This window comes from Lonchura striata, chromosome 2, assembly GCF_046129695.1.
Source record: "Lonchura striata isolate bLonStr1 chromosome 2, bLonStr1.mat, whole genome shotgun sequence".
Classification (NCBI taxonomy): Eukaryota; Metazoa; Chordata; class Aves; order Passeriformes; family Estrildidae; genus Lonchura; species Lonchura striata.
The window spans coordinates 101,367,083-101,381,360 of record NC_134604.1 but is presented as its reverse complement, the minus strand read 5'-3'; the positions used below and the strand labels follow the sequence as shown (position 1 = coordinate 101,381,360).

The following is a 14,278-nucleotide window of genomic DNA, read 5'->3' as shown; positions in this document are numbered from 1 at the left end:
GCACTTTGTCTGCCTGCTGTGGGATCCCCACCTGACCTGGTCAGGTTAGGCACAAGGGGACATGTGAGTCCTGTGAGTTCCTGTAGTTTTGGGTATTCTAAGGTGCCTCCTGTATTAGAAGTTAGACTGTGTTAGTCTGCATGGGGTAGCTGCTGGATTTAAATGTCATGGGGAATGCTGCTTACAGTTCTGGGTGCCTGTATTCAAAACCAACTTTGTACTGAAGAGTTGCAGAGAAGAGTTTCCAGGGTGATAGGAGAATAGTCATCATCTCCTAAGAGAAATTTCAGTGCTTGACTTATTTTCATTCCTGAAAAGGTACTGAGAAAAAGTCAGTTGTAGCTTTCGGTTTTATTTGCTAAAGTGCAAAACTAGATTAAATTATAGTGTTGGCCAAAAATTCCGTCAATAAAATTTAGGCTGGAAATGAGGAGACTAATAAAGAGAAAAGTGAGAGTCATTCCATCCCAGCTAGTGTTACTACAAAGTTTTAAAAATCGTTACATGTCATTTGCCTGCAATATGACAGAAGGCAAGTAATCAGAGTGCAATTCAGTCAATCTCTGTCTGTAGTGTGTTTATACATGATTAAAAAATACCCTCTTTTGTTCATCTTTTGCATGTGACAAAAAGTTCTGCCTAACGACCAAATTGCAATTGTCACGTTTCTTTTCCCTGTGCTAATTAAATTAATTGTATGTATGTGATTATATTCAGTTCTCTATGAATAAGCATAATCTACAGTTTTTGTATTAGCACAGAAGTTTTATAAGACTTTAGGACTGTTTTCTGTCTTAAAAATGCTAACAGTAACTCCTTTTTCTGTCTTCTTTCTCTGTAATGTAAGCTTTTTTTTTTTGATACAGAAGGGTACAGATTTTGTTTAGATTTCCACAATATTATTATAATGAGGATAATTATTTCTTTTGAATTGGAAGCTAATAAACCTTGTGGTTGGGATTTTTTTTTTTTTTTGGATGTGTGTGTTGGTTTGTGTTTTGGCTTTTTGGGTTTTTTTGAGTGGAATGTCATGTTTCCTAATGTTCTATTCCATTCACTTCACTCTTGTGTTCACATCTTCATAACGATTCCCTTGTTACCCTACCTAGCATCCTTACCTCTTTAGAAATCAATCATGCTTATGCAGTTGGTAGGTTATCCAGTTGCCTTTTCTGACTTGGCTGCTAGACACTCAAAAGTTTAAAAGCTTCTTCATATTTGTCATTTTTATGCTAAGTTTGGAGGAAAGAAAGCTGTCTATTGAACTGGCTGGTAAATTTAGCAGTATTAACACAATAAGAAAAAGCCTTTTACCTTTTATTGTAGTCTAGAATTCCGCCTAAGAATGATTTCAAAGTTGGTATGAAACTGGAAGCCCACGATCCTCGCAATGTTACCTCAGTTTGTATCGCTACTGTCATCGGAATCACTGGTGCCAGGCTAAGGTTGCGGCTCGATGGAAGTGACAACAAAAATGATTTCTGGAGGCTTGTGGATTCCTCAGACATACAGCCCATTGGGACCTGTGAAAAGAAAGGGGGCATGCTCCAGCCTCCACTTGGTAAGTAACAAAGCTGTTGACCAAATGTGTGTGGAGTATTGTTTTCAGAAAGTCAAATTTAGCTTTTTGTCTTGGCAAATGCAGTGGTATGAACATCTCATCAAACCATTATTTAATTGAAAAAGAGGTAAGTAAACTAATTCTGACTAAGTGAATTGTGGCTTTTTCTTATCTTTTCATTCTTCTGACAAAACAATGAGCAGGTTTTTTGTTGTTGGTGTTTCTTAATAGGCCCTTAATATTAAATGTGCCCATTCTGTAAGTGTTCCCTCATACACAGCCTGCCTTGTGTTTTGTTGCATGATGCCATGCATGCTCCTGTTGGGAGCCCTTGGAAAGAACTGGAGAAAGCCAAATTGCCCCTTTACTCTTCATCAGTGCATCCAAGCAGCTCACAAGAGGGAACTGGCTGCTGCAGGCTTAGGAAGCTTTGGCAGGGCTGCTGAAAGGGCAGTCAGGATGTTTCCTTGGGCACCAAGCAAATTGTGTTCTAGGACAGGCAGCATAAGGTGGGTTAGTGCAGAATTGTAGCATTCTGTTCTGAATTTTTACTCTGAGGTAGTAAAAGCAACACTCCAGAGCTCTAGCAAACTGCAGGCTTAGACTGCATGATATTCTCATTCCCTCAAACCAACATATGTTCAGGAATGTCAGTTTGTCATGGCTAGTTTGTGAGCACAACAAATGCTTGTGAACAAGGTATAGCTTTCTTATGCTTCGAAACGAAATATCATGCAGAAATTCCTTTGTCTTCCATGAGCAGTATGAGTGACAACATTGTGTCTCCTCAAACTGAGAAATAGTTCTTGAGTTTAGATTACTGAGGAAGTTGATTAAATAGGGAATTCTACAAAGCAATTCCTTGTTACCTGGTCAATGGTCAGAGGTAACTTTGACTATCAAAGTGCTAGAGGTAGTAAAATGTGACATTGCCTTTCTTTGCTGTGATTAACTTGTATATTTAGATCTGCATTCTTATACCATATTTGTCAATAGCTTAAACTTCTATGTATGGAAATATTTAAAGATTTCACAATGATCTGCAAATAGTTTTGCTTTTAAAAAAGAGGAAGAATAATGACCAAAATTTACCCAAACACACTCTGCCCTTTTATCTTATGATCTGTAATTTTTAGAAGATGCAAAAAATGTTAAAGTAATAAACTGTAGAATAATTTTAAAATTACCTGTATACAGAAATTGGTTTCTGCTGCTTTTCCATCTTATGCTTATGAACCTACTTCTGGTTTGGTGCCAACAGTAATTTTTAGGGAATTCTTATTGGAGGTTTAGTGAGGATAGGTATACTTTCTCTCAGTAGCCTCTCAAACTGCTTGTCATCCTGCTTTGGAAGCAACTTCCAGTTTTTCTGTTTAAAAGATGAACTGAAAAGTATAATTTCACTATAGTATGAATCTTGGTTTGCTTGTAAAAAGACTGACACAGGAAAGGTTGACTTAACCATTAAGCCACTTCACATAGATTATAAGGGTGGATTTTTATGCTATTGTGGTTCTTCAGAAGCACAAGAAAATTAATGCAATCAGGGTGCCAGTCTAGAAAAATACTGCTTATGATAGATACAGTTTGACCCAGAAGGGCTTTTTTCCCCTTCTTTCAATGGATACATAGAGATTTGGATTGAAAACACTGGAAATTCCTGACATCAGGGAAAAAGTTGGGTTTTTTTTCTTTTTTTACAAGAAGTTTCTCAGTTTAACCTCTCTGAAGTCTTGATATAACCTTCTAGAATCAATAAAGTGAAAAAATGGAAGAGCGTGGCAGTTCCTTCAGCTGCACACATGAGCACAGCAGTTTTCAAAATATGTTTTTAAGCCAGAATGATGAGTAAAACAATGCTGGTTGTGTATGATGGGGTCAATTAGTCAAGAGGAGAAACCTTCCATGACCATCAGTAGAAAGGTTGACGCCTTCTCCTCAGATACTGTTTCTTACTCTTTAAGTGGTCAGGCTGCGTGCAGTGCAGAGCCTAACAAGCAGCTGTTTCCCTGCACTCGGGCATTCAGGTAAGTTTACCTGCCCTCTGAACAATTGCTGATTATTCAGAAAAGAATGTGAGTGCCAGTATTTTGGCCCTCCTGCCCTAGATTTTTCTAGAGATATGCTGAGTTCCAACAATCAAACATTCTGGCATACCTAGATAAACTTTTGAAAAAGCCTTTTTGGCAGTTTTACAGCATCCTGTTCCTGGGTAAAGCTGGGAGCTAATTGGGTGTATAATTACCTCCTGTTAGACATTTAACCAACGGCTTTTTTTTTCCTTAGTAGTAGAGAACCTTCTGGATACTAATGTTCCACTTCTATCACAATAACTAACTAAAATAGTCCCTCCTACCTGATTTTTACATGGCTTTAATTATGCAAGTTACATAAGGGTTTTGAGAAAGTGATTATTGCAGCAAAGTGTTCCTCTTCCAGCCTCTTTTCCATAGCTTTTTGTTGTTGAGAGCTTAATGTTCTGAGCAAATTACATCGCAGATAGCATTTTCTCTAATTTTACCAGGACAACTTAAAGACCAAATGAAGTTAATTGAAACTGTTGTCTAGTTGTTACTCCTGTGTCTTGCTTGTATATCTTTTCTGAGCTACCTGGTTGGGAATATTGTGTTTCAGTAACCACACGTGTTCAGGTTTTATAAAGACTGGTATGAAACCAGACCTGACAATCAGCTCAGTGGTCCCTGAATTATGACACCATTTATCATAGAGGAGGTCTGCATTAATTTAGGTGTTGCATGGGTAGTTCTGGCTTAAAAACTGTTTATTCTACTGCAGATAGCTTAAAGCTCAAGAACCATTATAGCATATAATCTAATTTTAAATGTGTGTTATTTAACTGATCAGGAATTGCAGATATGTTCCACCTTTCTAGTTACAGATTTTTAAGACAATTGTTAAAGATCAGTTATGAGGGAACTCATGAGCTCTTGGCAGATTATGGTACTATTTGCTTTGTGGAAAAAATTCCTATTTTCTGTATTATGTCTGTTTCTCGGCATAACTGTTCCAGACACCTAACTGCTAAAGAAGCAGAAAAAAATGTCCAGTATGTCTGTTATCTTACTCATTACTTTAAAACATTCATTTGGAAAGCAAAGAAAGCAAAAGGATTTTTTGTTTGTTTTATCTTTTAACTGGAAAGTGGTTGATTGTGAAGGAAGATTATATGGAATAAGAAGGTTTTCAGCCAAACCTTTGTTCTGTTTGAATAAGGTAGTTCATCCAGACAAATTTGATTGTTGTTTAGGATTTTTATTCACTTGTTAATGAAGAATGATAAAATATAAAGGCCATCTGGTTTATGTTTTTCAATATGATACATGATTTATTGCAATTACTTTTTTTGTTCACCCTTAGGCATACTTTGTTTCTATGGCTATTTATGTATTTATTTTAATGAGAGAAGGAAGAAAAACCAATTGCATGGGTTTTTTTCTGTGGTTTGGTAAAAGAATAACAAGATTCTCAAAAATAAAAAAGTATCTTCTCAATAAATGAGCTAGAACTTGAAGCGAAAGCTAGGTGCTTGTGCCAGGGAACGTCCACTGGACCAGAGACTCTGGAACAACCTAATGGTCTCCTGTACTAGGAATTGCATGTCATTAAATCCAAGAAATTAATCTGTAATGCCTGATGTTATGATGAGTGATTTTGCAGGCAAGTCACTCAGAATGGAAACGAATCACACAGCTTTCTGCAGCTACAGCGAGCATGTTGATTTTGTCTTAGCTGCTTCTATTTTGGCCAAGTCTGAAACAGAGGGAATGAGGCATTAGTGAAACAGACTTTGTAACCTTTTTCTCCTATTGTATTTTAAAAACTGAAAGTAGGGCTGTTTGCTTAGTTTTTTGTTTGTCCTCAGGGTTCCAGATGAATGCATCCTCTTGGCCAATGTTTCTCTTAAGAACTCTCAATGGAGCTGAAATAGCACCTGCAGCATTCTTTAAGAAGGTAAGAAGAAAGGCTTTTCTAGTGAACAGCTTCCTATCAATTGGTCCATGGTTACATTTTTTAATGAGGATGCTAAGATATTACCCTGTTTACTGCAGCAAAGACCGGGAAGGCAAGACTATTATTTGAAATGACTTTGAACTGGATTGACATGCTATGGAACTAGACAGAAAGGAATCTGCTTTTAGTCCATAGAGAGGGCTGTTTCTTTTCCTGAGCTGAGACTTCAAAGTATGTTGTGTTATTTAGAAAAATTATGTTTGCTCATTTTTTGTCTCATGGATTTTAGATAAAATGCATATCACATTTCTTAACAGCACTATGGTCATGTGAATGTGCACAGGAGTAAAAAAATTAATAGGGAATGAGACCCATTGTAAGACAGCAGTGCTTAGAAAAGTTTTGTTAAACATTTTCATTGGACACAGATTCATCACTTAAGATGTAGTGAGAAAGTAGTTGAAAATAGAAAAAGCCATTCAGTTTTTTAAATGTGACTCTTGAGGAAATTACTGTGAAATATGAATAAATATTTAAAAATAGCAGTAATATTAAAATGACTTGGTTAAATTTTTTGTTGAGGTGATAAAACGCTGTTGTCATACTGACTGTGTTTTTGGATACTGAGAATGATACTGAGAAGTATGTCAGCAAATCAAACAGTTGGGTTTAGGCCTGCAATCACATCACTTGGTGTTAACTTCATATAATTATAATTTTTTTTAGATAAGATAATATAAATTTTCTGAGGCGTGATGAGCCACGCTTCTCTGTGCTAGCCTGCAGCACATCTGAGATGGGTTTAGATAATAAGGTTCTTGAGGCTGACATGGTAATTTATGTTCTGTCAGATCATAACTCCTGCTGTGGAGTCACACTTATACCAGTCACATTCACTTGAATTTTGTTTTTCTTTTGTCCACTTGGAATTGGTCTAAGGCCAATTGAGATAACAGAGGCCTATAAATAATGTCCAATGCTAATGAATTTTTCATGGATTAATTGAGAGGTAAAGCTTTTACCAGACAGTTATCAGTCCCCAGAAATACTCATGCTCTGCAAACCTCTTCTTTATTAGCATGTAATAATTTCATTTTAGTGTCTTGGCTGTCTTGCTGCCCAGACATAATGTATTGGTTGCAACCTATTGCTTATGTAAATACTTTTATCAGGGTCTTTCTGTCATGGAGAATTTTACTAATTATCCCAGCTGTGTTTGGGGAATAGAATGAAGATTTTTGTAGTTCAGAAGAGCAAATGCAAATTTGAAATATGACTGAGTTTCCTTGAATGTGTTTCTGTAATTTCCTGAGAGTAGTGACTGTAAGTAGGTAAGAATGTTGAGGAAAAATGAAGGGCTTTTACTTAGTTTTGTAATTTTTTTAAGAGGTCATAGAAATACAAATATTCTACTATGCTTATTTTTGTAGGAACCACCAAAACCTGTGCCAAACTGCTTTAAAGTTGGAATGAAACTTGAAGCTATAGATAGAAAGAACCCATACCTGATTTGCCCAGCAACCATTGGAGATGTTAAAGGAGATGAAGTTTTTGTTACATTTGATGGTTGGAGAGGAGCATTTGACTATTGGTGCAGGTGTGATTCTCGAGATATTTTCCCAGTTGGATGGTGTAGCTTGACAGGCGATGCATTACAACCACCAGGGAACAATGGTAAGATGACTAATAATATTGCTTAATTGTTTTTCTCCTCAATTACAGCAGAATTTTAAAAACCAGCTGGCTATATGCAGATAAGACTGAAGATTTAATTTGTGAGTAGCAGGCGAGGATGAAATGTTGTTGAGTTTTCTTTATGTAGCTTAAAGCTAATAGAAATTGCTGGGAAACAATTTTTGCCTGCTCATAGTTATCTCTGGGAAGATGTTTTATTTAATACTGTTAGGAGGACTTCTGATGACCTCTAATTTTTGTGTGCTTGTGAAGAATCTTGTACTAGACTTTCTGTTTGTATTATTGATAGATACATGCTCCTGTTTAGTAATACTAATATATTGGCTGCTGCAGCACTTTATGTTATGCTAACTGCTAAGTAAAGTAGTCTTTGCTTTTCTGATTATTTCAGGTCTAAACTATATCTTTAATGTTTCTCCTTTCATATTCATACTCAGAAAAGTCTGTCTTGCAGCTGCCTATTCTGAATGCTTTGTCACCCTCTTGCCTTTAGGGATGTTTGTTGATCAGGTGATAGTGTCTCTTTAACTAATGGCCACTTTATAATGACTAGATCTCTACCTTAAGATGAAGAGAAATAGCGTGAAGAGGGATATGCCTCAGTGTAATCCCTTTGCTACTCTGAAACTGCTTGTCAGGTTTCTGTAGTGTAAGGCTTTTCTGTCAAACTGAGCTTTTCTATCATCATCATCCTGTAAAAAATTGTCAGGAAGAGAGGTTTTGAAGGAGTAGAACAATATTTTAATTAATTTCTTTATTAACCAGAATGATTTGTTCTCAGTAAGAATTTTCATAGCTGGTGTTAGGTGAGTAAGGAACAAATAGATTGGTGTCACAGAACTCTCACTTGGAAGTAGGAAAGGAACAAAAGCAAGAAGGCAAGAAATCAGTAATGTTTCCTGGCCTTTCCATCCCCATTCTTTTTCTCAGTCTTTTGCTAGCAGATCAAGAACTGTACGGAAAATCTAACTGGAATTAGCTAAGGGTACCTCTGCATCCTTGCTCTCACCTGCCTGTCTGAAGTTGCTGCCAGGGGTCACAGTACCTGGAATCACGTTTTGTCCATTCTGGCAGATTTCAGCAAAGGAGTAACTCTGTGTGTAGTTGTACTGTCCAAAATGATCTGCTGGTACAAACCTGCAGTGAGAGGGAAGTGAGGGAAGGGGAAAGTCAGGCGAGGATGATGGACATTGGATCAGAAGTCTTCTAATAGGTACCACACTGACCTTAATCTTAATGTTTCTGTGCTCCCAACCTCTAAAGTGTCTTCCTTAGCTTCTTCAGGAGGTTGACCTTGTCTTGGGAGATCATGAATGAGATGTATTATTACACTTAACTATTTCTTTACTGTGGGGGTGACTGTGCATTGGAACAGATTGTCCAGAGAAGTTGTGGAGTCTCCCTCACTGAAGATATTCCAGAGCTGTCTGGACACGACCCTGTGCCATGTGCTTGGAGATGACCTTGCTTGAGCAGGGAGGTTGGACCAGATGACCCACTGTGGTCCCTCCCAACTTGACCCATTCTGTGATACACAAGAGGAGCTGTGAAAATTAGTAGCATAGAATTTTTAAAATATATTTTTGTGAGTTTAGATTGCTGAGTCCATTTTCATCTTCTGGAAAGAATATTAAATTGTTTAGTCTACTCCAATTTCACTGCTGGAAAGCCAGTGATATTTTGAGGTAAGACATCCAGAATTTTTTCTTGCCTGATTACTGCTTAATAGAGCTCAAAGTTGTTTGACAGTAAGTAAAGCTGGTTATGTAATCCAGTCCTTCAGGTAATAAACCAAACAAAATTCAGACTTGAAATACATATCCGGTTAGGATACTATTGCTTTGTGATGAGAAACAAAAACACTCCAGGCATTAATAAAATCTGAAGCAAGGTTCTTACAGACTTGTAGTTAAAACTGAGAATTTTGGACATGTAATAGAAACAGAGTGCAGAGAGGTGCAGGCTGGAGTGTTTTTCATTTTTGTTTCCAAAAGTGAGCCCAAAGTGAACTGCAGTTTTGCTGCAATTGTGCATTCATTTTTCCCCATTCTGAGCATAAATAATTCATTATTTCTATTTTGCTTTGTATTGTTATTTATTTTATATTTTATGTTTGTATGTTTTATACACAGTTGTTGAATTTACATATCTGGATAAAATATATTTTGCTCTCAGGTTAGGTTTTTCACTGTTATTTGATTGCTATTAAGCTATTAGAGAACTGCAATGACAATCTTTTATTAAGATTTAAATAATAGTTTCAAGAAGAGTATAATTAAGTTGCATGAATTCAGAAATATGATGATGTTGTCAGGATTCTTCATTACATCACACTAACATTGACTATGCCTGTTAGGGGAGAAAATATTAGTAGTAATATTTACTACATTGCAGGAATTCCTTGAAGTGTTATTCTGGTCCGGACCTTTTTTCTGATGGTTACCTCAGTATTTCTGGCTTGAATTTCTACAATAGAAAGTGAAAATAATTGATTTAAGAGTGGCTTGAATTCCAGAGTGAATATGAAAAGTATTCTTGATTTTTTAAAGCTGAAAGCATTTAAATTGTTAAATAACTACTAAGAGGGCTGAAAAAAAAAGGCCTCAGAATTTAGTGAACTTGCAAAGCCAATATCCTGCAATCTAAATATGAAAATTATAAATGATGCTTTTAATTTCATTCATGCCTAGGACAACAATTTCCTGCCATGAGATGTATTTTGGGGTCTAATTTAACCTTTTGAAGGAGAGATGAAATGCAGTAAGGGTGACAGTATAAAAATTAGGGAAGATTGTATTTCAACTGTCTACTCTCTTAGCCATTTAGGATGCCCAGAGAGAATGTAGGACCTCTGCCATGGGAGGAGTTTAAGAACAGGCTTCTAGGATGTGGGTTATTCATACCAGATTGTGTTATTTTTACTCTCTATAACTGTATATTCTGTATCTCTCATTGGTATTAGACAGTTCATGAACTAAGATAAAAGATGTTAGGTGAAAAGTTGTTTTGGACCATCTGTTGATAGCCTTCAGGCTCTAATATTTGTGTTATGTTTTGTCTTTGGTCCTTATCAGAAGATGTGACTTCAGTGGACCTGGCTGGATGTCAGGATATGTGCACAGTGGTATGAAATGTACCATTCAGTATTTATACTATCAGAAGCTGTGCTTAGCTAATATTGTAGCTTTGTCATATCTCTGATAGTACTAATTGGTTATGTATGGATTGACTTCATTGCCTGATGTTGGCTTGACCTGCTGCCTCAAGCTTAATATTTTAAGGATGCAATAGATAGTTTTCTCTGTGTCTCTTGGTCATTTAAATGCTTTTAGAGATGACTGAAAAACACATAAACAGTGTTGTGAAAAGTACCTAATGAAAGAGATTGACATGGTAATGTCTGTGCTGGACCAGTGTGAAGGACCATCTGTTCTTGAAGGCTTTCTCCAGCACTGGCTGAAAGCAGATGTCTGAAGAAAATCATTAGCACATAGGAGACAGGTTTGCCCAAGTATTCCTAGTATCTGTCCATCTGCAGCCCAGCTCCTTCCAAGCCCAGAATAATGCTTTTATGCTGATTACCTTCTCAGGTACTCAGCATAAAAGAGGAAGAACTTGTTCTAACCTGTTCTATTATATACTGGAGCCATCTGAACTTTTAGCACCTATAACATCCTTTTTAGCATGTACAACATAAGGTGTTCTCTACCTGAGTATATTTTTTGTGGAAAAGGAGATACTCCTTTTCCTTGCTGGTAGTTTCATTTGTTGTCCTTGGTTTCTTGTATTAAAACAGTTTCTTGTACTTCCAGTACTTTAACAGGAAGATTTTGGTTTTGTTGTTCAGGGATCAGTTTTATTCCTCTGGTCACCCTTGTTCTTCTGTACTGTTTCCTTTCCACTTACAGCATTTTTGAGCCACTGGATCCAGAAGTTCACAATATATGGAAACTTAGTGACATAGTGGTGCCTTTTGTTATGTTTTCTGTTCCTTCCATGATTATTCATTAAACGGTATTTGGGATTTTTGGACTTATACTGATATTGTGTGCTTCCTTGGAGTGAGTATGAATGCAAAATAAATTCAGTCTTTTTGTTTTAGTGTAACCTTCTGCATTTGCTCATTCTAAAATTTGGTCATCTCTTGGGTCCATGTAACTCCTGCTTTTGATATACTTAAAGAAGGCTTTTAAAGTTTTATATCTTCTGCATGTTTTTTTATTCACTCTTTTTCTACACCAAATATATTGGACTTTTTTATTTAACCACAATAGATTGTAATTTTTACTTTACTCTGTTGAATAATAGAAATCTGTTACTATACCCAAGAATATTCTTGATATTCATATATTGCTTTTGTAGCTTGTTGTATTTTGAAGCTTATGATTGAAGTAAGCAGCAGGTGACTGGAGATTGCCAGAACAATTTCTATTTGCTGTTTCTGTATAAATTCATTTTACTGTTTAGCTATTACATGTAAATGGCAGTTACTTCGGCAACCCACCTTTTTATTCATAATAGCAGTAAAACCTTTTTCATAAAAGAGAGAAAACAAAAGAACGACTGGGTACAAGCCATGTGGGAAACAATAAGTAGTGTCACCTGCAAAGATTGATTTCAGTATTAAGTAGTATCTATCATTTAGATGGGAACAGCATCTGGAAAGAAGGGGATCAGTTTCTACATATCCATGATCTCCCCAACCTTTACGAAGCTGGATTTTTGAAGGATAAAGGTGATAAAAAGAACTCAAAAACTTGGAACTGCTCTCTGTGCTCTAAAAATTTGGGAGGCCAAAAGAAGATGATAAAATAATTTTAAAAAACAACTAAAAACATGATACTCTGTAATTTTTACCATTAGTCATATTCTTTCTTTCCCTCTCCTCTGTCTCCCCCTCTTCCTCACCGTGTGCCCCATCATTGCTTTTCTCCTAATTTAGTGCATTTATTGGCAGAGAGAGCAATCTTCTTTCATTATGCTAATCAGAGTGTTGATGTTAAAGGTCTCCTTCTAAAACTGTTCGCAGCAAAAGAGCAGTACAGGCTCAAGCAGAGATTTAAAAGTTCCTTATTTGTCTATTTTATGATTTTTTAGTTTTATATAATTTTCAGTAATTTTCTCAATGTTTACTATGTGCAGATTTACCGAGCTAGATACTAGAGATGGTCTTCTCTGTTGTTGATGAAATTATATAAAATAAGTTCTGTTATGTTTTCATCTGAGTTGTGCACAAATGTGCAACATCAGTACAAACCTAAGTGTTTGCCCCGTTTGCAGATGAAACAAAAGAAGTGTTGAAACTTTATACAAAGCTGTAGTAAGATCTGTGAAGACTCTGTAATGTTTAGAGTAGCCAAAAAAATCAGATAAGCATGGTAATTAAGTTGCAATAAAGAAAAAAAATGTGAAGTGGTACAATTTCATACTGGTGGGGGTTTTATTTTTCTGTCAGTGCAGCCAGCTTCTCTTCATGAGCAGATCACAGTAGTTAAATCAGGCACACACAGTAAGCAGATTTATGCTGTCTTCAGAATTGTACATTAAAAACTCCTCAGTGCTTCAGGCTAAAACCTGATTTGCCACATTCTCTCAAATGTTAAGCTTTTTTTATCCGGTATTAATGTTTCTTGACATCTTGCAGCAAGGGTTGGATAGTACTGCTACAGGGCAGTAATCACGTAAAAAAAAAAAATAAAGGTTTTGCCTTTCCCAAAGATGTGACCTTATTGTCAGTCTAGATTCCATGTCATCTTACCATGTTTATTTATAAGGTAATTGTAATTTTCTTGTAAATTGGAAGTACTTCAACACATGTATTTTTTGACTGCTACATGGACTTTTAAAAAAAAATTTGTTCTTGTTTGGGTCTTATGGACACTGTAGGTATTTCAGTACACTCTAAACAGAAAGCTGTACTACTCTACAGACCTCCCACCTGCAGTAATAAAAGACCCTACTCCTTTGGGGATGAAGCAGTAAAGTAACGGGTTACTAACCTAGGTGTGCCAAGCCACAGCAAATGGTTGTGGTGCCCTACTAGTGGATGTGATTGAGAAGATATTTTCCAAATCTGTGTTAATAGCTATAAGCTATGTCCAGAGTATCAGTGCTGTCATTCAGATGCTGAGACAGAACAAATTGTTTCATTGTCCTATCTATGCTCTGTGTATATTTTTTTCCCCTGGAAGCTTGTTGCATTGTATTATGTCATTTTGGGCCCGCCTTTAATCCTGTTTATGTTATTTGGGGAAAAATAATGGCAAAACCAGGGCAGAATCAGTGATGATTGAGTAAAAAAATCAGGCTGTTAAATTTGTACCCAGTGTGTAGAGCTGGGTCTTGCCAGGCTTATTGACAGATTCATCATCAGTACATCTAAGTTGATTTCACATAACTCATTTTGATAGTTTGAGTTATTTTCTTGCTCTCTTCCTTGTCTTCCTTCCTTCCAGATTATCAACAAAGTATAGGGGTGTTTTTGTTGGGGTTTGTCTGGTTTGAGTTTTTTTGCTAATGTAGTTGCAATGGCAGTGCTTGTTGAAGGATGAGACTAGAAACTGGCTTTTCACAGTTCTTGGTTTCTGGGAATTAACTGAAAAGATCTTCCAGGAGTCTTTCTTTTGTTTTGCCTGTAACCCCCCAAGTCCCATATTATCTCCTGCCCCATGTTAGCTCATAGAAGCTGGGTTTTTTTGGAAATGATGAGTGTTAATTTGGTTAGTAGTGGGTTTTGATGGATCTTAAATGGTGTTTTCAGTGGTCACTTCTGTAGGGGCTGGCTTGCCTACCTCATGAAAAGGGGTGAAGCTCTGAGAAAACTGAAGGTGCTACAGTGCTGCGTGTGGAGGTCACTGGGAGAGGAATGCTTTTTTCCCTTTAATCCATTTTTGTCTTACCTTGCTTGGCAGCCTCCATTTTACCTTTCAGTCCTGTGTAAGGTAGGCTAAAACTTTTCACAGAAAACAGAGACTTCTTATTTCTTTTATTATATTGTAACAGAAACTAAAATCTAGAAAGAAGAAAATTTCAAGCTGTAGTGTCCATGTC

The 14,278-nt window shown here is 36.5% G+C and overlaps 1 protein-coding gene across 1 annotated transcript in view; it reads left to right on the top strand.

Annotated features, from left to right (window-relative positions):
* Nucleotides 1-14,278, top strand: part of SCML2 (Scm polycomb group protein like 2) — a 72,430-nt gene that overhangs the window by 29,542 nt on the left and 28,610 nt on the right. Inside the window, exons 5-7 of the mRNA XM_077781623.1 lie at nucleotides 1,327-1,561; nucleotides 5,445-5,533; nucleotides 6,964-7,207. Of these exons, the coding sequence (XP_077637749.1) occupies nucleotides 1,327-1,561; nucleotides 5,445-5,533; nucleotides 6,964-7,207 (568 nt within the window). The remainder of the gene's footprint in view (nucleotides 1-1,326; nucleotides 1,562-5,444; nucleotides 5,534-6,963; nucleotides 7,208-14,278) is intronic.